General features: G+C 35.2%; 1 protein-coding gene across 1 annotated transcript in view; it reads left to right on the top strand.

The window, feature by feature from the left end:
- The window catches only part of LOC121725786 (1-phosphatidylinositol 4,5-bisphosphate phosphodiesterase epsilon-1-like), a 110,709-nt gene that overhangs the window by 4,975 nt on the left and 81,246 nt on the right, over nucleotides 1–24,488 (top strand). Inside the window, exons 2-3 of the mRNA XM_042112904.1 lie at nucleotides 368–483; nucleotides 16,034–16,198. Of these exons, the coding sequence (XP_041968838.1) occupies nucleotides 368–483; nucleotides 16,034–16,198 (281 nt within the window). The remainder of the gene's footprint in view (nucleotides 1–367; nucleotides 484–16,033; nucleotides 16,199–24,488) is intronic.

Below are 24,488 nucleotides of genomic sequence, written 5' to 3'. Positions count from 1 at the left end.
TTCTCAAAAACCACCATCTAAGCGACGCACAGGAATAATTTTAACGCCCTCTGCCCCTACCATGCAGGTAATGATAAAAAAGTGTCGTTACATATTTTTCGGTCTAGCCCCCGCAAGGCGCAACGCGCGATAAGGAACTACGTTCCAATAAATAATAGTTATCGCGTGATAAACGAATTTAAACGAAACGTAGTTGTAGTCAAATCTAGTAGATTAAAATTAAGTTTAAAAAAGTATGCGAAACCACCCATAAAATAATTCGGTACATAAATTATTTTATAGATGGTTTCCTATAGTTTTTTTATTTCACTACCATGTGTTACTCTACTACGAATTCATGTCGAGTCTAACTATCCTGTGTTTGCAGGCATATCAGCAGAAGACAGCAGCAATGAGGAGCTGGCTTCACTGAAGACCCTCCTTCACTTCCCCGAAGAGGTGGCCCTCCGACTCACCGACACAGAGTACAAGATATTCTACCAAGTGAGTACAGCACATTATTATCATCATTTATAGTGACTAAGGGTCAATTCAGACCGCAACGCAACGCGTAGATGCATTTCAAAATGTGCACTGAATTGACAGAATTAAGTTGCGTGAGACGTCCTTAGTCCATTGAATGTTACATTTGCTTTGCATTTTCAAATTCAAATTCAAATTCAAGTGTCTTTATTGCCAGAATGTTGTTGATATAAAGGTCTTATTCACTACTTATAGTTCTAACATTCTGCCATAACAATGGCGTGCATTTAAATTAAATATATAAGTAAAATTAATTAATACCTACATCATTATCTTACAAAGAATTTTATATATAATTTGTCAATTGAAAAAATATATTATAAGCTTCATATAAAATAAAATACATTTCAAATTGAATAACTATACAATTATAATAATTACATTACATAGAAAATATTTATGTCATAAGAGATTTTAATTAATTAATTTTATTACATCATACATTGAATTATTGGTCTTTAATTGTCAAATTTAATTAATTTTAATAGATAATATATACGTTATACATTGCATTATTTTTCTTTAAATGTCATATATTCGTTTAATGTGTAAAAACAATTGTTTGATAGCCATTTAGTAATTTGTCTTTTAAAGTTTTACTTGCATTTAATGATTTAAAATTATCTGGTAATTTATTAAAAATATTAATGGCGTTAATGTACACATTTTTCCTATATACATCCATGTGGCACTGTGGCATGTATAGTTTATATTTGTATCTTGCTGTAGAACTTCTATTGTTGACATCAGCATTTTTTGGAAAGTAGTGCGAATGTTGCTTAACAAAAACACAAATATCTCTTATATACAAGCATACCAAAGGGAGGATCTGTAATTTCTGAAAAATTGGTTTGCAACTATCTAATGGGGAAGCTCAACAGATTGCCCTTACACATTTATCAGAGGACGCAATTTTATTTTTGAAATATGTTGGGGGGGTCAATAGAAGCTTAACCTCAAGTTTGTGGGGTCGCCACTCTTGTTCCCCGGCCGCCATCTTGAAAATAGGGGTGACAACACTATTTTCATGATATCTCAGAAACTATACGTCTTATAAAAAATTTGCAAGAACATAATTTGTTGCAAATTAGTTTGCCTACAAATATGTTTATATCACTTTTTGCCCTAAATTAAAAATTTATAAGCAAAAAAGTGATAATTTCGAAAACCCCACAAACTTGAGGTTAAGCTTCTATTGACCCCCCAACATATTACAAAAATAAAATTGCGTCCTCTAATAAATGCAATATTCGGTCCTAATATTATAAAATTTCAATGGACTACTTGCAAATCTGTCTAAGCGTCGCGTTGCGGTCTGAATTGACCCTTGGTTCTAGCAGGGATTACATTATTATCAACCCAAAATATGTCATAACGAATAACGATACGCGTCAATAGATTTGCCTTCAACAATAATTTACTAAACTTAAGGGTAAAACATTCTCCTTTCATTCTTGTCTAACTTTACTATTTATCTTAAACTATACCTACTTATATCTTAAAATTATTATGCGCGAAAATAGTAATATCACAGTCTACGTGTAACTTTTTCGTCCACGTAGAAAGAATATTCGGAAATTTTTCTTCAAGGCAATTTTTGTCTTCATCTGCCCATGTTCTTATCAACCAAAATAATATGATCACATCAAAAGCAAATTAGATAATGTACTGCAAATCAGATCGATTCGTTAGATAATATACTTTAAATCAAGGGCATGTAACTGATCCTTTAGATAACATACTTTAAATCAGAGGCATGTAACTGATCCTTTCGATAACATACTTTAAAACAGGGGCATTAGAGACTGCAAATCAAACGCGTGTAATAGATATTTTAAATAACAAACTCTCAAAATCGCACACGTGCTATTGATCCTTCACCGATAATTGTGTAAATACCGATAAAGGCGCGGTCAGAAGGCCTCAAAGGCTTGTAACGTAATAACAGAGATGCAGCCAACTTCATAATTGGTTTAGCAGACGATGTACTAACCACTTTAGTGTATGTATATACAGGAACTGAACTTGAAATTAAATTTGTGCAACACAGAGATACACTACTAGTTACTGCTTTGTTTTATACCCCAATCTACTACCTATAATATTATAAATGCGAAAGTTTGTCTGTCTGTCTGATACCTCTTCACGCCCAAACCACTGAACCGATTTTCCTGAAATTTGGTATGGAGACACTTTGAGTCCCGGGATAGGATTATTAGGAGAGGACAGGAAAAATGTACGGGTCATCTAGTAGCATAGCATCTTCTTATATATAAAAATGAATTTTTAATTGTGTTAGTAACGCTAAAACTCGAAAACGGCTGAACGGATTGGGCTAATTTTAGTCTTAAAATATACGTAAAAGTCCAGGGAAGGTTTTAAAGTGACACGAAGTTCACCGGGACAGCTAGTATAATTATAAAATTATGTATTTGAGTTCAAAAAACTTTCACAAAATTTCCGAAATAGCACACTCGGTGACTTGCAATGGCGATCTAATTTTTGCCAACTAGTTTGGCTCTCGAAATCAATGATGGACTTTTAGCATGTGGCATATTGCCAGACACTCCACTGAAGTCGCTTACATCTTGATCAATACTGCCCCTTGTCTAACGTTGTAACCCGTAGATATACATATAATAATTTATAATATATATTATATGTCAGAGAAAAAAAATCACATGTACTACATAATTTGGTCGGGCTGTGTCAAGTTCGACCGACAGATCACGATTACTTTCTAAATTCAAAATAATAGGACCTAACCCTGTGACAAACATTTTGTCAATTAATGGTCAGTCGTATCATTGATTAGGAACCAGTGATTTAGAAAAAGGCGTGGTGTATTCTTAGGGCATTTGTGCACTACACGGAAAACGTGAAAATTATGAACGCCGGACGAATTCCGTGTAGTGCACAAACGCCCTTAGAAGAATATTTTCATGTCAAAAGCTTTGTTAAAGATAACAATACACTTGTCATTTTAACACTCTTGGAACCGTTTTCCCAACTTTATAATATTATATTATGGCCCAAGAGCAGGAGACAGTCGGATTTTTATCATTTTATAAAAGCTAAATTTTTTTTCTACCAGACTACTAAAAAAAAAGTTTTTTAGAAGGAGTTTCGGTTGTGGTTTCTTGAGAAGGTTCAGTTCTGAAGATCCATTTGACTTTAAATAAAAATCATTTTTTATCTTATATTCTTCGAGATAAATGTAGAAATCTCGTCTTCCACTGCCCGTCACGGGTCCTACAGCTATCCCGAAGAAATTAAGGTAAAAGAATTTAACTAGGCAGGCCTTCAGAATTGGATGCCTCCTAAAGAAACGGCGACCGAAACTCCATAGTTACTAGTGGTTTTTTTTTTATCAATTCTACCTCCAAGGGGATAAAATAGGGGATGAAAGTTTGTATTAAACTTTGTCAATTTTAAACCGATCGTGCTGAGACTTTGACACCTTATTCCGTTGCGCCAAAACTCGTTTATCGCGCGGGAACCGTACATTTTTTCGGGACAAAAAGTATCCTATGTCCTTTCCCGGGACTCAAGGTATCTCCATGCCAAATTTTAGCAAAATCGGTTCAGCGGTTTGGGCGTGAAGAGGTAACAGACAGACAGACACACTTTCGCATTTATAATATTAGTATGGATAATACTTCTCAACGCGTGCGAAGCCGCGGGCAAAATCTCGTATGTGTACATAGCAAGAAAAAAGCAACTTTTCTAATGCACTATTAGAAAAGTCGATTAGAGGACGAGATCAAAATATTGTCAAAAAAAAATTGTATGGTGGTAATTTTAGGTAGTATTTGCATCGTAAGTTTATAGTTTACCTCCTCTTCATTGAAAACCACTATGTAATGGCCGGTTTACATTATTTATATCCATTAATCCAATCCAGCGCTAGAAGACTGGAATGCTATTTAGTGTATTCCAGTACCCACTAGCTGTTTGACCGAGCTTTACTCGGTATCCGATGAAAATGACATTTTCTAGAAATGATTCCTAGCTAGATCGACTTATCGCCCCCGAAACCCCCTATATACTAAATTTCATGAAAATCGTTGGAGCCAATTCCGAGATTCCAAATATATATATACAAGAATTGCTCGTTTAAAGATATAAGATTCCTGTAATGCAATTCATTGCATTTAGTGGATTCCAGTTTTTAGCGCTGGATTGGATTACTGGATTAGAATAATATAAGCCAAAGTATTCAGCAAGGCGATAATATGTCTAAAATACAGATTGGTTTTGCGGAACAGTTACATAATATGCAGATAGGACCAGAGCCCAGGTGTGGGCTACTACGTATAGAGATAATGACTCTACTATAAATTCTGGGCTTAAATAACAATTGAAAACATGAGTGAAGTGTCTAACTAACAATTTGAAAATATTTTGTAGGACCGGGTGGAATTTTATCCAATTACCTAATTTTAGTCTTGAAATATTCTTTGAAGTGTAGTTTGAAGTCCAGGGAAGTTTTATATTAGTGATGTGAAGTTCACCGGACCATCTAGTTAAGTAAAATGGTCGCTGTTAATCATTTGTGTATTAACCCACATTTTTGTTGAGTAATGAATGCAGTCTTGTTCTAAATGATCTAAAGAATATGTCTGCTTTCAGAACTCAATACGTAATTTTTGTGGCATGATACACAAATCAAAATATATACTTTAAAATTAATTTCATCGAAAAAAATACCTAAGAATCGCTTGCTACACATAAGACTAGCAGTCGTGCATAATTTGTGAGATGTATCATGTTCTGTAAAGTTTGTAGTTTGTAGCACAAAGCGCTGAACTTGCCGTGTTAACCCCGGCACAATAGCGTTAACCACGCTCATCTAGCTCGTGTGCCCGGAATCTGGAAAACCCGGGATCTACTAAACTATTTTCTACTGACTAGATGTTGCCCACAACTCCGTTGTGCCAAAGCTCATTTATCGCGCGGGAACCGGACATTTTTTCGGGATAAAAGTATCCTATGTCCTTTCCCGGGACTCAAAGTATCTTCATAAAAATTCAGCAACATCGGCTTAGCGGTTTGGGCGTGAAGAGGTAACACACAGACAGACACACTTTCGCATTTATAATATTAAGTAAGGATTTTATTATAACAGCACTCTTTACTAATAGGATTGAATTAAAAATCAGAAACCATTTTACGACTGTAATGTTAGACATCAATATTTGACTGAACTTATATTATTATAGTAGGTATTCAGTCACTTATGTATTAGTTTACCTTCGTAATAGTAAATTTACTTTATTCAGTGGAGCGATTTCTCCCTAGGTGTACCTAAAATAAGCATCATGTTCTGTCGTTAACATGTAAATAATAAAATAAAATAATATAAAAACCAATTTTAAAATAATATATTCACAAAATATATAATCTCTAAAATATTATTTTAAAATGTTTTACACAAAATCTTTTACCCATTTTGGTTCACAAAGTAACGATTCTAAACACTTCGGAAGCTGAAGTATTTGTGTAAAAGCAGCTATTTAAACTATGAGCGTTCCATAAGTCTACCTAAAAGCAAAGCTCGACTTTCACCGCTAACTTCTCAACTTTTTGTTCGAAAGCTTTAAGCTTCAATCATTTAACTTTGTGAATGTGACTCGGGCGGAACTTTGAAGGTGTGAATAAAAAGTAAGAAAGTTACAAAGTCATGATACTTTTTAATGAGTATTTGTTTTGGACGCCATGGTATAAGGAAATACACTTTCTTCTACGGTTTCAAAAGAATTTATTTTATTTTATTTTTTGTTGTGCCTTTTCTCTAACTCCGCTTGGGTAAATTGAATAATCAGGAATACGTCTTTTTTTGTAAAAAAAAAACTGGAGGAGGAGAACTGTACAAAAAAATAAACAATTTCAAGTCAAAAAGCGGACGAAACGGATCCAAAAGCTGATAATAATCTACGGTTTGCCTTAACCGGCTTCGTTTAATCTGCAGATCTCGTTAATGTGCCGTAGCAGCCTTAAGTGCTCTTTACAACAATTAAGGCTCCCCCAGATACAGGGTAATGTGACGACAGAGAGTGCGATAGCGCGGGGAAATATGCTGATAATACTGGCAAAAATTGGGGGTACGTGTAGAATACTCTTGGGAACTGTAGACGCTATAGGAAATTCGTTATTTGAATTCATTTTTTATGCAGTCATTCAGTTCAATCAATAATAGAATCAAGATTAAGTTTTCAATGTACCTAACACACAATGTATTTAAGAGAAAGAAGGATACTTTTAGACTTATATTTTAAACCAGGATGTGTGAATACAGTTAATTCTACCATTGCTATCTTATATCTTTAAACGAGCAATTCTTTCAATTATATATATATATATATATATATATATATATATATATATATATATATATATATATATATATATATATATATATATATATATATATGAAATTGGAATCTCGGCTCCAACGATTTTTATGAAATTTAGTATATAGGATGTTTCGGATCAGTTGACAGCTGTCAAAACTGTAATAAACATTGGCTCCAGGATAATTTTAAGTTTTAAATTAAATTAAGTAAAAATTACTAGTAAATTTTACTGCAAAAGTTACTACTTAACCTCAAAAGTGACTACAAGTGTTTTCAACAAGAAACCTACGTTTGGAGCAAAGTTGTGAGTACAAATTAATAAACGTACATCATCCCAGAAAACAATCCATAAAAACACTGGAATCTATCTGAAAAACACATAAAAGGCACCTCAAGAACATTATAATACATTCCTAGAAACAAGAATACAGGAACGTGAAAGACATACATTTTCCAGTATATATTCTTTGTTCTCGATCATTTTCATTATCACAACCGTTTATCGAAATTCAAAATTCAAAAAATTTTTGGTTTGGATTATCTATTATCAACAAAAACGGTTAAAATCAACGTTAAAATTGGATTAACATTCTACTTCAGTAAAGCTTTTTGTTGACAAGTGACAACCAATCTGACGTTTGACAACCTGACATTGACAAGTATTCTTCTTCTTCTTCAAGTAGACCATAGACGAGTTACAAGTTTACAACTGTACATCAGTTTGATTTTATGATAAATAATTTAATCGATACTATAATAACAACTCAGATTGGAAGTTTACAATGGATATGTCTAATAATGAATTTGTTACACTACGAAGACATGGAAGATCAAATTCGCTATCAAACATTGGGCATTCCTTCATACTTGATGCTTCTATGAGTAGTTTACCAAATAATTCACATAATTGCAGCTTAGAATGTATTGAACACACAAATCAAATCAAGAAATTAGAGGAAGAATTATTGGTAGCTAACAACGAAATTGAAAATTTAGGTCTTGAAATCTTAAGTTTAAAAAACGAACTAGAAAAGAAAGATAAAATTATAAATACATATAAAAAATTAGAAAACAGTAGCTTCATCACACCAAATACAAGAAGGAAAAGTAGAAACAAGCTGTACGACCTTAACAGGTGTCAAAATATAGAAATTACACCGATAAAAAGTGACATTAACAAATCCGAACAAACAATGGATGCACATAACGACAATATTTACAATCAAAAACTAACTTTAAATCAGAATAAAGAAAAGTCAGCTGGTATGACAGATAATACAACACAGACTATAGAATTAAATGACACGCTATGCAGCCAAGCAGATATCTATTCCTCGACAAAGACAATACATAGAAATGTCACTGAAATGTCAAACAATCATAAGAAGGTGAAGAAGGACTGTAAACACCAAAATAAAAACAAAATGTGCATTCTGAGTACAAAACCCAATAACAATATGCTTAATACTGCGTTGGAACATTTTGGAAATGACTTTCAATTATGCCATTACAGCTCTCCGAATTCAAACACTATTAACATGATTAATGCATTAGGTAACAAGATTGACAGTTACACTTTAAGCGACTTCTGTATAGTATTCATAAGTGAAAATGACTTTACTGTTACAAAAGATTATTTTAATTTAGTTATTAGTATCAGAAACTTGCTTCAGAATTACATAAATACAAATATAATCCTATGCCTTCCCACATATAGATTAGGTTTTAACATGTATAACTGGAGAGTGGAGCATTTCAATAATTTACTATATTTAGACACAATAACCCATGAACATGCTTACGTACTGGATTGTAATAAGAATCTGAAATATGATTATTCTATGTTTAAAAAGTACAATGGAACCTTAAATAAAATTGGCTACAATATTATTTTTAATGACCTACATATCTGTATAAATGAAATATTGACATATTATTACAATAATCATAATTCACAATTATTAATGAATGATAATAATGTTATTTGCTCCTATATAAACTGTAAAAGCCCCACACAACGAAATCACCAAAATCTTTATTGCTCCAATGACTTTTTTCTTAACCAATAAACTACTTATTCTTCACCAAAATATTGCCGGGCTCTTAAATAAATGTGATCTCCTCACTGCAAATTTATATGATTTAGCAAATAATGACAGACCCATTGACATTATATGTGTAACAGAGCACTTCATAAGATCTGGATATGAAAAACACTTATTGGTGCCTAATTATGTATTAGGAGCTTGTTATTGCAGAGAGAATCAAAATAGGGGAGGATCATGCATCCTTATAAGAAAGGGATTACTGTGGAATGAACTGCAAGATATATCAAAACAAGCAGTAGAGGGCTCATTTGAATGTTGTGCGGTAGAAATAATAAATCACAATTTAGTTATTGTTTGCTTGTACAGAGTACCTAAGCCATGCAACCTAAGTAGCTTTTTTAATAAATTAGAACAGCTTCTCACTTATTTGGTAAAAAAGAAAAATAAGTTAGTTGTTATCGCAGGTGACTTTAACATAGATATATTAAAAAACAACTTTGTTACATTAGATCTAGGGTGTACACTATCAAATTATAATTTTAAACTTGCCATTAATGAACCCACAAGAGCCAGTAGCCAAACGTGCCTAGATAATTTTGCACACAATATTACTAGACCATGCAAAACTGAAGTGATTGAATTGGCCCTATCTGATCACTCTGCTCAGATTATACATTGCCCGACAAAGCAAACACCTGTTATAAAATATTGGCGAATAAAACAACGAGATTATTGCCCAGAAAACATAATAAAACTAAAAAATTGCCTAAAAAACTTAAGTTTTAGTGATGTTTATGAAATTGAGGATGCTAATCTTGCTTATGATTGCTTTATGGAGACTTTTCAGCTGTTTTATAATCTTTGTTTTCCATATAAAATAATCAGAATCCCCATTAATAGAAAACCAAAATGGTTGTCCCGCGGAATAAAATTTGGATGTAAAAAGAAAAGAAAATTACTATGGTTATTTAGAAAAGTACCTACCCCCCAAAATAAATCAAATCTCATAAAATACTCAAAATTATTAAAAAGAATCATAAAATTAACTCAAAAATCTCAAAATAGTTATAACATTAAGATGGCCAAAAATAAGTCGAAATCAATTTGGAATATTGTAAAACAAACTAAATACAATTTGCCAAAAGAAAATATTTCTGAAATAACGGTAAACGATTGCACAATATTAACTAATCCTACAGAAATAGCGAATAAATTTAATGACTACTTTATAGATAAAATTGACCCCATCTTGGGTTATGGTAAAAATGTCACAGAGAATATAATACCCTCAGTAAACTCAATGTTTATTCCTCCTAGTATACCTAATGACATTCATAAAATTATAAATAGTTTAAAAAACACTAAAAGTGTAGGTTATGACGAAATTTCAACAAAAATTATAAAATCTGTCGCTAATATTGTTTCAGGTCCTTTGAGCCACATCTTAAATTTATGTATTTTAAATGGTGTGTTTCCAGAAAGACTCAAAATTTCAATAATTACACCTCTTTTTAAGAAAGGTGACAAGAAAATATTAAAAAATTACAGACCCATAGCCCTAACATCAGTCATATCAAAAATTTATGAAAAGTACATTTATAAATATCTCTACAATTATTTTGAAAAGTGTGATTTTTTTTTGTAAAGAACAGAAAGGTTTTAGACAGAATATTGGTATAAATAGAGCCATTTTTGATTTTTTGAGTACAGTAATGAATAATATGGATAGCGGGAATCCAGTATGCTCAATATTTTGCGATATGACCCAAGCATTCGATTATATTGATCACAAAATACTCTTAAAAAAACTAGAAGCATATGGTATACGTGGAAACATACTTAGGCTCTTAGAATCATATTTGACAAACAGAAAACAGTATACAGCAATAAAACGGTTAAATTTAAAGACATTACTAGAAGAACTGTATCTATCTGAAATGAGATACCTCATTTACGGTGTGCCACAGGGTAGTGTTTTGGGTCCCTTATTATTTTTAATTTATATAAATGACTTTCCTAAATCAATTAAGAAACCATTGACATTATTTGCTGACGATAGTACTGTAACTATACCCTGTGACATTTTAAATAATTATGAAATTGACATTAATAATATATTGACATCTATTATATCTTGGCTTAATAAAAATAACCTAAAAATAAATATTGACAAAACTAATATTATGCACTTTACACAAAGGAAAGCACCACCAGTAGTTCATGTCCACTACAAAAATAATAAAATCAATAATGTAAATAATACAACATTTCTGGGATTGACAATAGACAGCAAACTAAATTGGAAACCACATATAGAGCAATTAGCCAAAAAAATAAGCAGCTGTTCCTTTGCTCTACGTCAATTAAGTTCCATAATAAGTACAGATGGAATATTATCTGCGTATCACGGTATGGTTGGTTCACTACTACGATATGGCATAATTTTCTGGGGTAACTCCTCTGATAAGGACCTTATTTTCAAAATGCAAAAGCGATGCATCAGGGCAATGTTTAGCCTGGGAGTGTTTGAAAGCTGCAAACCATATTTTACCAAATATAAGATACTGTCACTTCCATCACTATACATATTGGAAATACTACTGTTTGTTTATAAAAATCAAGATCTGTTTCCCAAAAATTGTGATTATATAAAAAGAAACAGACGTGATGATAATAAGTTATTTACCAACTGCTATAAAACATCACTAGTGTGCAAAAGTATACTGGGTATGTCAACAAAATTATATAACAAACTACCTGTATCTATAAGAAAAAATGGTGATAGTAATATTCCTACTTTTAGAAAAACTGTCAAAGATCTGCTTATGCAAAAGTGTTATTATAGTGTTGAAGAATATCTGAATGATAATAATATTGACATGCAATTGAAATTAAATTAATTGACTCCTGTGTTATCAGACTTTTACAGTTTATATGGCGGTAGATTCCATACCAATTGACTTAATGAAATTAATGACATATTGCTTAGACTATTTTAAATTTATAAAATTTGACTTATTTTATTTTATTTTATGACATTTTTATTTTTACATAACTAAAACTTTACCTTTATGACATTACTTTCATTATGTACTTAATTTTGCATGCCCACAGAGGCCTATGTGTTGAACTTGATATAAGTAAAATATTTTAAGACCTATTATTGTAACACACATATGCAAAAATAAATGAATTTGAATTTGAATTTGAATTCGGGGGCGATAAATCGATATAGCTAGGAATCATTTTTAGAAAATGTCATTTTATTCGCGTTTATACCCAGCAAAGCTCGGTCAAATAGCTAGTAGCATTTAATTTGGCAACAATCTTTGACGTATCTTCATATTTTTTTTGTTTTGGTTTCCTTTGTAAACTATGCAACTATGATCGAGTCTAATTTAAAAAAATAGCCTTAAGCTTACGATGATTAGTATTAATTAAAAATGTATTTAAAAGTGTATCTTGTATAATTACTCTGTGCTAAATCAACTTAGGTCATGGAGGATAAATAGATCGAACTGATTGGGTGACGATAGAGCGTTTTATGCGACCCGTGACGACCAGCCTGTTTGAACTCTGTTTTCGCGTGCTTAAACTGACTTACGAGGTCAAGCTAACTGGTTAACCATTACCAGCGTACATGACCTCTAAACTCGTATACTTTAAACTGAGCACGAGATCTTAAGCGATGGTTAACTAACAAAGGGCACGATTGGCAGGTTCTCTACGTATAAGTCACCAAACAAAGCTAACACAGAGTCCTTTGGGATTGTAAAAAATGGCCTAGGTTTATACCGAACAAAGTTGGTAAAGAATGCCCGAACGTGACACGAATTCACACGGATATTGTCGAATATAGTTCCGTGCCTACACACGTTATAGTGATCTTTTCTCAAAACCAAAGTTCGTTCGGGCTTATTACACTAATCATATTAAAAAACTTTTGGTGCATCACATTAGGAATCGGATTTTATAAAATGCCGTTGCAGTGGACGCGTAACTCAGGTTAATTTTTATCTTAAGTTGATAGCATATTTATCAGCACGCACACCAAGTAAAAAAGTAGCCAGTAGCCGATTCTTAAACCTACTGAATATGCATATAAAATTTGATGATAATTAATAAAGCCGTTTCGGAGGAGTACGGTAAATTAACATTGTAACATGAGAATTTTATATATATGATAAGAGTAAAAATATTAAAGCTAATTTTTCCCACATTTAGGCGCCGAAGGTCACCGAGTGGTCAGCGCGACACTAGAACCTACTTTAGTTCTCATTACAATTGTTTTATTTTGTCTCTCTATTATACGTTTTATTTTGTACACAATAATATTAAATGTTAAGAATAATAGGATAGAAATCTAAACACTAAAATACAATCTAAAATATACAGATATATTATATATACAAACTTTAAATATAAAACTATAAAAAGAAAAACTTGCCCAAGTCGTCCCCATCTGGCAGAGTGCCCAGTAAGCTGACAGCATTGCCACGTTGGATGGCAATCGCTATCCGCTGTGCCAGGTAGCTCCTAGCTCTGGGGTCTCGGGTGGCTTCAACAAGCTTCTTAGATATTCCTCTAAAAAGCTTATGTACCCCCGGACCCCATGCGCCTAGAGTTTCCACCCCAAACGGTTCAAATATAAGATCTCCGCTGAGGTTCTCATATTTGCGCCGCTTGAGGTTCTCTGCTTGGTTTGCGGCTACGCCCGCACAGCTCGAGGTGCTCTGAATATGGGACGAGGCGAGTGTGTCGACACAAGTAGCGTCCCACACAAGGGCCCGACCCACATTCCAGGGGACCAGGGTCATTCCATCGGGTCTCTTGCCATCGTCGTGCGCCAAACCGGAGGGCTCCAGTATCGCTGGCACGCCGGCAGTGACAAGAGCCCGACGAATGTGGTCATTCAGGTTGTGATGCCGCGAAAAGCGTCCGGCACTTCGCGAGCAGCACAACCCGTGGTGACCATAGCTGTCAACGCGCGCGCCGCAAACACACTGATGGGGGACGACATGGGGGACACCAAGACGCAGGGCAGTGGCAAGACGGAATGTATTACGGTGCAGCAATGCTCCTGTGTTTTTAGATGGTAGTGCATGCAGCCAAGCTCCCGACTCCCACCTCTCCACGGCCAAAAGTCGAGCCCGTTCTACGGCGCTGGTAGACGTGTTAAACAGTTTATTACGCATCAGTTCGCAGATGGGCTCGTCCCAGAGCCTTTGGGAAGATGTGTTCTTGGGGACCTCGCTGCAGGCACTAGCAATGTCCCAGGCATCCTTGGCCTCGTCCGCAAAGGGAATGACGAATGGGCAAGATGAGGGCTCTAAAATTTTGGCTATTACTGCGCGATTTGCGTGGACCGAGGACAAGAACGCCGGTAAAGCTGTGTCCGATGTTTTTCGTATTCCCAGGCCACCGAACCTTACTGGTAGTGTAGCTTGGGTCCAGGAACGTTCATCAAATTTTATGTTAAAAATTGTGGAAAGCGTATGCTTTAGGGTGTCATCTAAGCTATGGAGAAGTTCTGGGAACTTCCAGAGCTGACAACACCGCAAAGCATACGTAAATTTTGGAACGAATAAACAATATCGAATCAGAGTAAATGCCATGTGACTGTTAATTTGGAGAAGACGATCTAAACTTTCACTAAAATTTCGTGTTTTTTCATTTATATAGTCCGGAAAAGAATCGGCTAGAACAGGTGAACCCAAGAGAAAAAGTGCACTCTTCTCAATCACTGATAATTCTGGGGCGACGGCCTTGAAACTGGATATTATCTCATCTCTATCCCCACAATCATCAGGGACAAAAAGTTCACACTTCCCCAGGTTCAAATCTAGGCCTATAATTTTGTCTCTCTTAAATACAATTAAAATCATCGCTTTAGTCGATACTGAAACTACACTGAAAATAGAACTTTGAGTTACGAAAATCGGTCCTCGGAGTAAGGCCGCAAGCGAAACTTGTATTAGCCGCGATAACAAACGGTACACCATTTAAACCCTCCAACAAAATGTAATTTAATCTCAGAGATAATATAAATATGGAGATAATTTTACATGTAACCCATTTCTGACTACAACATGCCTTTGTGTTCTAGTTTATAGTATTTCACACAAAAGTCTAGTGTTGTGTGTAAACATATCATATCGATAATACAATGATAATGATTAGTTATTATCGATATTGTTTTTATAATACTCAAGATAGTAAAATTATGTTTAATTAGATACGACTAGATTCTGGCATAAAATACTTATGTTCCTCAAAAAACTATAGAAAATACTAGCCATGTAAAGGCTAGTTAATAGTTATAGAATAGCCGTAGCTCTCGTAGAAGATCTACGTCGTAGCTCTCGTAGCAGATCTACGTCGTAGCACTCGTAGAAGATCTACGTCATAGCTCTCGTAGCAGATCTACGTCGTAGCACTCGTAGAAGATCTACGTCGTAGCTCTCGTAGAAGATCTACGTCGTAGCACTCGTAGCAGATCTACGTTATAAGTCCAGATATATGTCGATGCATTCTTATCGTTAAAAAACACTTTCAATATCTTTAAAAATATTCAAAGTCAATTCACAAGAAGTTATCGCTATAAAAATCATAATTGCATAAGATGATCAGGTTATTTGCGATATAGTTAGCTGCCGAGTTGCCGCTAATTGTATAACTACTTTTGTTTGTTTGTCCTGCTTATTTGTGCCCAAAGTTTTGTCACGAACATAATATGATGAATGTATTTCAGTGAATAGGTATAAAGTTATTATTATTTTGCTTATTACAGTGTATTTGTAAGTAACAGCCAACAGGTAGCAATTTAACGTTAATTGAGAAACTACAACCTAACATAAAAAATATGACAGTTGTTTTAAACAAAAGTGCTAAGACACTATAAGGGTGGGTTGCACCAACTTACTTTAACTATAACTTTAACATTAACCATAACAAAATGTCAAATGAACTGTCAAATCCCGAGTAGAAGTCCATAATGGACGCCATATTTGACGATAACCTTAACCTTAAGGCTTTTTGGGATAAAACCTATGTGACATAAGATATTACTATGTGATATGGATAATAATCATTAACCTTATATACCAGGTGCCACCGATCGAGTACCTGCGGCAGGTGACTCTGGACCTGGGCGGGGAGGGTGCGGCGGGGGTGGGGGCGAGCGGGGAGCGGCACATGATCAGGCGGGCGCCGCCCACGCACACACCACAGCAGCGCAGCAGCGCCAGGACGCTCATACGCCGGTTCAACGAGGTACGTGTTGATAATGCTTGATGCTTCTTATGAGCAAGGACTTTTTAAGTCATACGCATTGTATCATCAAAGAAATTGATTCACAGGCTGTTGTCAGACCTGCGCTATCATAATATTAATACGCGAAGGAAAAACTTTGTAACCCTTTTTACGAAAAATGGGGAAACATAGGTGCATGAAATTTTGCACAGTTATAGTTCATACTCGTATGGTGAAGGAGTGCATCGAGCTAATATTATTTTGAAATTATGCTTTTATCATACATTTTTTTAACAAATAAAACATTACACACACTACAACACACACACATGAGAAATGACAGATTTTTGAGTGACAAGCGGCGACATGAATTATACTCTTTTATTTATGGTTGAAGTCTGTTGACAACAAGGTGACAAATTGAAAATGGATTATAGTTTTTTTATTGATTCTAAGATACTATTAGACAATGCTTACACGGCCAGTCTGAGATCAGCTAAGTCCCGGAGACAAGAGTTAAAAAAAATGATACAGTTAATATTTTTTACAAAATATAAATAGGTAGGAGTCCTAATGTCGTTGAAACTAAGATCGAATTTCGACCATTGGGCGATCTCTAGTAATAATAATAATATTAGCTCGTCTAACAAGCGCCCAAAATGGGCGTCTTACCCTAAGAGCATTTCGAAGCATTTTCGAAAATAGTATGACAGTTCGTAACAGACGAAGGGATAATAATATCTATGGACGCTTCACACCACGTCAGTCTGGCCCCGTGGTAAGTACCTGAAGGACTTGTGTTACAGGTACCAGACAACGGAAATATATTTAATACTTTTATACGATACATATATTTTAGATTTTTATTATAATATGATACACATTATATTTAATACACATCCAAGATATTTAATACACATCCAAGATATTTAATACACGTCTATGACCCAGGAACTTTGAAAACTTACAGCCTTTAAGCTATACTTTTCAAAGTTCCTGGGCCATAGCCAAGTCATGGCTCTCCCACGGTTAATTTTAAACGTGGGAGAGCCATGCTTCGGCACGAATGGGCCGGCTCGACCGGAGAAATACCACGTTCTCACAGAAAACCGGCGTGAAACAGCGCTTGCGCTGTGTTTCGCCGAGTGAGTGAGTTTACCGGAGGCCCAATTCCCTTCCCTATCATCCCCTATTCCCTTCCCTTCCCATCCCTACCCTTCCCTATTACCCTATTCCCTCTTAAAAGGCCGGCAACTCACCTGCAGCTCTTCTGATGCTGCGAGTGTCCATGGGCGACGGAAGTTGCTTTCCATCAGGTGACCCGTTTGCTCGTTTGCCCCCTTCTTTCATAAAAAAAAAATACTACGCAAATTCATGTTTTTTATGTAAATCGTCATCTGACGGCGGGGTTTGAGTTTTGACCAAATTACGTAGGACCATCGTTCATCATTAACCAGAATAGTACGTCACATATAGGTCTCCCAGAATCTGATGGCAGATTTTCAAAACATATTCTTGATCATTTGATAATTTTTTACATTTGCATGTTTCACACACAGAATAAGCCGCTATAAGTAAAAAAAAGGATCAAAATGATTTATTCCAATTACCCCGGTATTGCTAGAATCAATTCATTTTCTCACTTCTTGCCATCAGATTCTGGTAGATCTATAGGTGCGTTGTACCACAATTTAACCTGGGCCAGTCACTTCTATAATAACTGGTTTACATTATTCCAATCAAGAAAATATCACTGGAATGTGTTCCAGTGCCCGTTTAAATTATTCTCTTAGCGTTCCAGCGCTTGATTGGATCACTGGATTAAAATAATGTAAACGAAAAAAATAGGCCATGATATGTCTCCTCTGTATGTCTCTTTTGCATTTTTATTATAATAATGTTTAACCTTCAGGAATTGAAAAGTAAATACACATTTTTGATAATTGAAGAAAATACTTCTTTGACGAAAATAAAAATAAAATACTTCAGCATAATTTGTAAATTTGAGTGGAATTAGTAATAATATAAGTGGTTTTACTTGTTTAAGATTAAAGAATTGGACATGATGGCTGAACAATCTTATGAAAGAAACATTTATTTTGAGTTTATGAGAGATAAAACTTTTGGAACATAGATAAATTTAATCAGTATATGTAAAATCAAATATACCTTACATTTTTTACTGAGGTTAGTATCTATTTGTAAATAACTTCACACAATTTTATGTATTTATGTTCATATAAATTATTACCGAAGTAATTCAGGGAGAATGGACGGACGGACAGAGAAATATTTCAAAGGTTCCTTGTCGTTACTATGGAACCCTTAATTTAAATAATAACAGTAAACTAAATGGAGATAATATCCCTAAAGGGTTAGACAACCGCCTAACAAGTTAAGAATTTCAGACAGAACAGACATTTTTGCGCTATTTACTTAGCATTCGGAAAAAAACAAAACTTTGGATAAACCTATTTGTGTAAGTAACGGTCTTTATTTAAATTCAAATATTATTTGGGGCCTGTTTCACCACTTCCTGGTAAGTGCCGAATAGGCTATCCACCAATTAACTTGACAGATAAAGTATGGAGAATCTGTCAAAAAAGTTGTGAATAGCCTATTCGGCATTTTATCGGGAAGTGGTGAAACTGGCCCTTAGATATATTTTTTAATTTATCTTACGTGAAATGTTCTTACAGGTATGTTTGAATACTGATTATTCCGACCTAGGTCATCACTAACGTCGCGTATAAAACTAAGAGTATATATTAAATAGAAGTGACTTCTTATTTGGACATTACACATTTATTATTGTACGACCATGAGCTATTTTAATTAATTTGGCTTGGTCTTTACATAAACATAGTTTAATTAAAATTTGTTGAATTAATAAGTCCCAAATCATCGTCGAATAAAATTTCAAATGTTATGGCAATATTAATATATTGTAACTAACAATACTAACATAGGTTAAGTCGTGCATTGTTACTAACACATCTACTAATATTTTTATGGGTTGATGAAGCCTGAAATAAATATATTTTATTTATTTTATTACATACAATTTTTTTTTCAAATTCACAATTTAACCCCAAATTCAGAGCGGTGCTTTCGGTGATGCAGTATTGAGCTCTTTTTAAACATTTTCTTATTATTAAAATTGTTAAAGTTTTCTTTTTATTAAAATTGTGTGAAAAGCAAATAGCTATAAATTTGCTGGTGCTTCGGCAACCAAAGACTCTTCTAGCAAGAGCTAATAAGGACTACTGACATCTGTAAACGCGGGAGCGTGGCCGCCAAGTTCAATTAAAACATAATAATAATGAAACAAATAAAATAGCTTTATTAATTCCACAATTTAGGTATTTCAGAACAATTTTGTAATCAATATATAACTAGATATGGACCCCTCAAGGTAAAAGCCTCCTTCATAAAAAATAACTAGGCACAAAAGCGATAATTCTACTCTTACCTACTCTTTGGCAAACATAAACCTTGTTAGTATTTTACGCTCAGTTTGTGTCATTTTTTGTGTTTTGTTTTTATCCGCTTTACCGCGAGTTGCCTCAGGGTGGGCGCGGAGGGCGCAGGGCGGGGGCGGGCGCGTAACTTATTTACGTTTACGCGATTTATGCTCGTACAATTTCTTCAGGTGGCAATTTAAATATTTTTTAAATTAAAAGCTAATTCTTTATCGAAACAATATGTAAAAATAATCCGACCAAAATCCGACATGTTGCACACGTTGTATCAGAATATTGGCAGAAACATTGTCAAAGGTCAAATAAAACTTTCGTTTTTCCGCTACGAATAATTAAAACGAATGTAACGTAACTCCCATACTTCAATCGTTATGAATTTAGTTCTTAAGAGGAGTCCACACCGCCCTTTTTTCCATACAAACGTTGTCCCCTGTTTCCTCCCTGGATAATGCTATTAGAGTTATAATTTTTTTCCTGAATATCTACGGCCACTAATACAATGTCCCTATGTTTTCTTTTTTTTTCATAATTTAATTATTAAATAAGATATGAACGTTCAAAAACCCAAAAAAATGGCCAGATTTTCCGCTGTGTTCAAACGTCCAGAAAACAGATTTGGCTAGATTATACAAAAAAAAGCAAAACATAGGAACACAGCTCAATCCTTTTTTTAATCTTTAATGAAAAAACTACTTAAATCGGTTAAGTTTTGGAGAAGGAATCAGGGGACAACGAATCGTTGATTTTCTGGATTTTCTGCAGTTGTCTCTATCGCGTTCTGCGGTATAGGCTTGAGGTAAGGGAGACAGCTATAGATATTACACGTACTTTTTTTTTCATTTCTCTAGCCCCTGGTGTATCCTCTTAAGGTTCTTTTCACACACTAAAATAATATGGAAATAGCTACGAAACACTACATTCAAATTGACAAAATAAAGCCGTTGACAATAAATGTCACTTCTATAATTACAGGAAATTCTTTCATGTATTCGGGTCACATTTTGTAGAATCGTAACAAATTTTTTGACACAGACTCTTCCTTAGAGAAACTATAAAGAAAACGTATTAGCTAAGCCCCCTGATCTAATATCCTCTAATCAGTGTCGGCCGTCAGGTGATCCGGCTTTATTAATCGCTGTAACTTCGCCCAGTAGCAATTAAGATAATATTAAACTCTTAACTCAATTAGAAATCAACCCTAAGTTTGTTGGCGTTATCCAATTGATCAGAAACACGTTCTGCTGGATTTTATCAAAATTATTTACCATGTTTTTTCATTTCAGACAGTTAATATTTCTGATAATTTAATATTTGTAAACAAGCAATTCTTGTATATTTATTTATTTATACCTGCGGTCTCGAAAAAAGCTCCTAAATATCAAACATTTTATCGAAATCGTGATTTATTTATTTTATTTAATATGCTTTATTGTGCTCAAAATGTACAAACATAATAAAGGAGTTACATGAACTCAGCATGAGCACAAAGGCGGCTTTATCGCTATGAAGCGATTTCTTCCAAGCAACCTCTGGCGCATGGAGACAATTAATTACAAAACAGTGCAGCTTAAATTGGAATATTACAAAAGAAAAGTAGGCTTATGATAAATTGTAAAGTGATTTTTTTAGGTACCCTCACGAAACCGTTATAAGTTAAACTCAACCTTTTTTAAAATATTAAACTTTCAGACTTATTACTATGTATATAAAAGCGTTGGACTTGACTCTTGGATAAAAGTCCTTTTGCTATCCCTTGTCCCTTAAACATTTACTTTATTTTAATTTTATTATTAATTTTTAAAGTACAAATATAATTAAGGATTTTGTGAAAATTTTAAGTGCCTAACTGTTACCATTATTGATTACGAGCAAAAAAGGCCAGAAAATCACGTTTCTTGTATGGGAAATTAAATATTAATTTTATTTTATTTTTAGTACTTGTTCTTATAGCGGCAACAGATATACACAATCTGTGAAATTTCAGAAGTGTAGAGTATAGCGGTTCTTGGGATACAGCCTGGAGACATATAGACAAACAGACAGACGGACAGACAACGAAGTCTTAGTAAACCCTATTACTAATATCAATAGAAAAGCGTTGAAATTTAAAATTTATAATTTAATTTTTTATTTAAGGTCGAATTTCGACCATTGGGCGATCTCTAGTTTACATAAAGTAACAGAAGTTCAACTTAATTAAGGCTTTTCGAATAAGAGGGTTAATTATATTTAATTAGCTCTCATTTAAAAAAAGCTGGCTATAATTTGTAACCTTCATTTGTGTAATGATTTAGCCTTCATTAAAATAATTATGGGATCACAATTAGGGTTATACTTGATAAAATAAGTCAATATTTAGAGACACGTTTCTAATAATGTTCGTCTAATTTTCTCAAAATGCTTGATAATGTAGTAACAAATATTTTGTTCGTAACAAAGTTTGGGCATTAAGAGGTAACAGACAGACAGATGCACTTTCGTAGATATTTATCATAATAAGTATAGATTCTGTGCCTCGTCCAGTTTGGTTATAATATGTGTTTATAATGCCTAACATCTCACACGCGTGTATATAAAAATGTAAATTGTAAACCTTGACTCAAAGCCTTTTTAGGTTATAAACAAGGCAACGGGGAAAAATAACTTGTCTTGGCATATAAAGTGTATTATTTAATGTGAAAGGGTTGAATTTCGTCCTTCGTTAGACCCGAGGGAGCCCTCGCAGGGCTTAATGTTACCGCAGCTTGAGTGATAAGTGACGTCACAGGACTTCAATGGGCTCACAACTACTTATTGTTGAAACTGCCGCCTTACTCCCGACAGAATCAAAATCAAATCGAGAATCGAATCAGCTCGATCTCAACAGCTTTTGCTCCTTCCGACATAATAAGTATATACTAGCGTCTAGCGCAATATCTTGCTGCGGCTCAATTTAGAACTAATTCGACATCAACGACTTTTCCCACTTCTGACAGCTATACTAGCGCACGATCGTGCTGCGGCTCAATTTGGAACTAATTCGACATCAACGGCTTTTCCCACTGCTGACAGCTATACTAGCGCACGATCGTGCTGCGGCTCAATTTGGAACTAATTCGACATCAACAGCTTTTCCCACTCCTGACAGCTATACTAGCGCACGATCGTGCTGCGGCTCAATTTAGAACTAATTCGACATCAACGACTTTTCCCACTTCTGACAGCTATACTAGCGCACGATTGTGCTGCGGCTCAATTTGGAACTAATTCGACATCAACAGCTTTTCCCACTCCTGACAGCTATACTAGCGCACGATCGTGCTGCGGCTCAATTTGGAACTAATTCGACATCAACGGCTTTCCCCACTCCTGACAGCTATACTAGCGCAAGATCGTGCTGCGGCTCAATTTGGAACTAATTCGACATCAACGGCTTTTCCCACTCCTTACAGTTATATTAGCGCACCATCGTGCTGCGGCTCAATTTGGAACTAATTCGACATCAACGGCTTTTCCCACTCCTGACAGCTATACTAGCGCACGATCGTGCTGCGGCTCAATTTGGAACTAATTCGACATCAACGGCTTTTCCCACTGCTGACAGCTATACTAGCGCACGATCGTGCTGCGGCTCAATTTGGAACTAATTCGACATCAACAGCTTTTCCCACTCCTGACAGCTATACTAGCGCACGATCGTGCTGCGGCTCAATTTAGAACTAATTCGACATCAACGACTTTTCCCACTTCTGACAGCTATACTAGCGCACGATCGTGCTGCGGCTCAATTTGGAACTAATTCGACATCAACAGCTTTTCCCACTCCTGACAGTTATATTAGCGCACCATCGTGCTGCGGCTCAATTTGGAACTAATTCGACATCAACGGCTTTTCCCACTCCTGACAGCTATACTAGCGCACGATCGTGCTGCGGTTCAATTTGGAACTAATTCGACATCAACGGCTTTCCCCACTCCTGACAGCTATACTAGCGCAAGATCGTGCTGCGGCTCAATTTGGAACTAATTCGACATCAACGGCTTTTCCCACTCCTGACAGTTATATTAGCGCACCATCGTGCTGCGGCTCAATTTGGAACTAATTCGACATCAACGGCTTTTCCCACTCCTGACAGCTATACTAGCGCACGATCGTGCTGCGGTTCAATTTGGAACTAATTCGACATCAACGGCTTTTCCCACTCCTGACAGCTATACTAGCGCAAGATCGTGCTGCGGCTCAATTTGGAACTAATTCGACATCAACGGCATTTCCCACTCCTGACAGTTATATTAGCGCACCATCGTGCTGCGGCTCAATTTGGAACTAATTCGACATCAACGGCTTTTCCCACTCCTGACAGCTAACTAGCGCACGATCGTGCTGCGGCTCAATTTGGAACTAATTCGACATCAACGGCTTTTCCCACTCCTGACAGCTATACTAGCGCACGATCGTGCTGCGGCTCAATTTGGAACTAATTCGACATCAACGGCTTTTCCCACTCCTGACAGCTATACTAGCGCACGATCGTGCTGCGGCTCAATTTGGAACTAATTCGACATCAACGGCTTTTCCCACTCCTGACAGTTATATTAGCGCACCATCGTGCTGCGGCTCAATTTGGAACTAATTCGACATCAACGGCTTTTCCCACTCCTGACAGCTATACTAGCGCACGATCGTGCTGCGGCTCAATTTGGAACTAATTCGACATCAACGGCTTTTCCCACTGCTGACAGCTATACTAGCGCACGATCGTGCTGCGGCTCAATTTGGAACTAATTCGACATCAACAGCTTTTCCCACTCCTGACAGCTATACTAGCGCACGATCGTGCTGCGGCTCA

The sequence above is a fragment of the Aricia agestis genome, chromosome 3, assembly GCF_905147365.1.
Source record: "Aricia agestis chromosome 3, ilAriAges1.1, whole genome shotgun sequence".
In the NCBI taxonomy this organism is placed as follows: Eukaryota; Metazoa; Arthropoda; class Insecta; order Lepidoptera; family Lycaenidae; genus Aricia; species Aricia agestis.
This window is presented reverse-complemented; position numbering and strand designations above follow the sequence as displayed.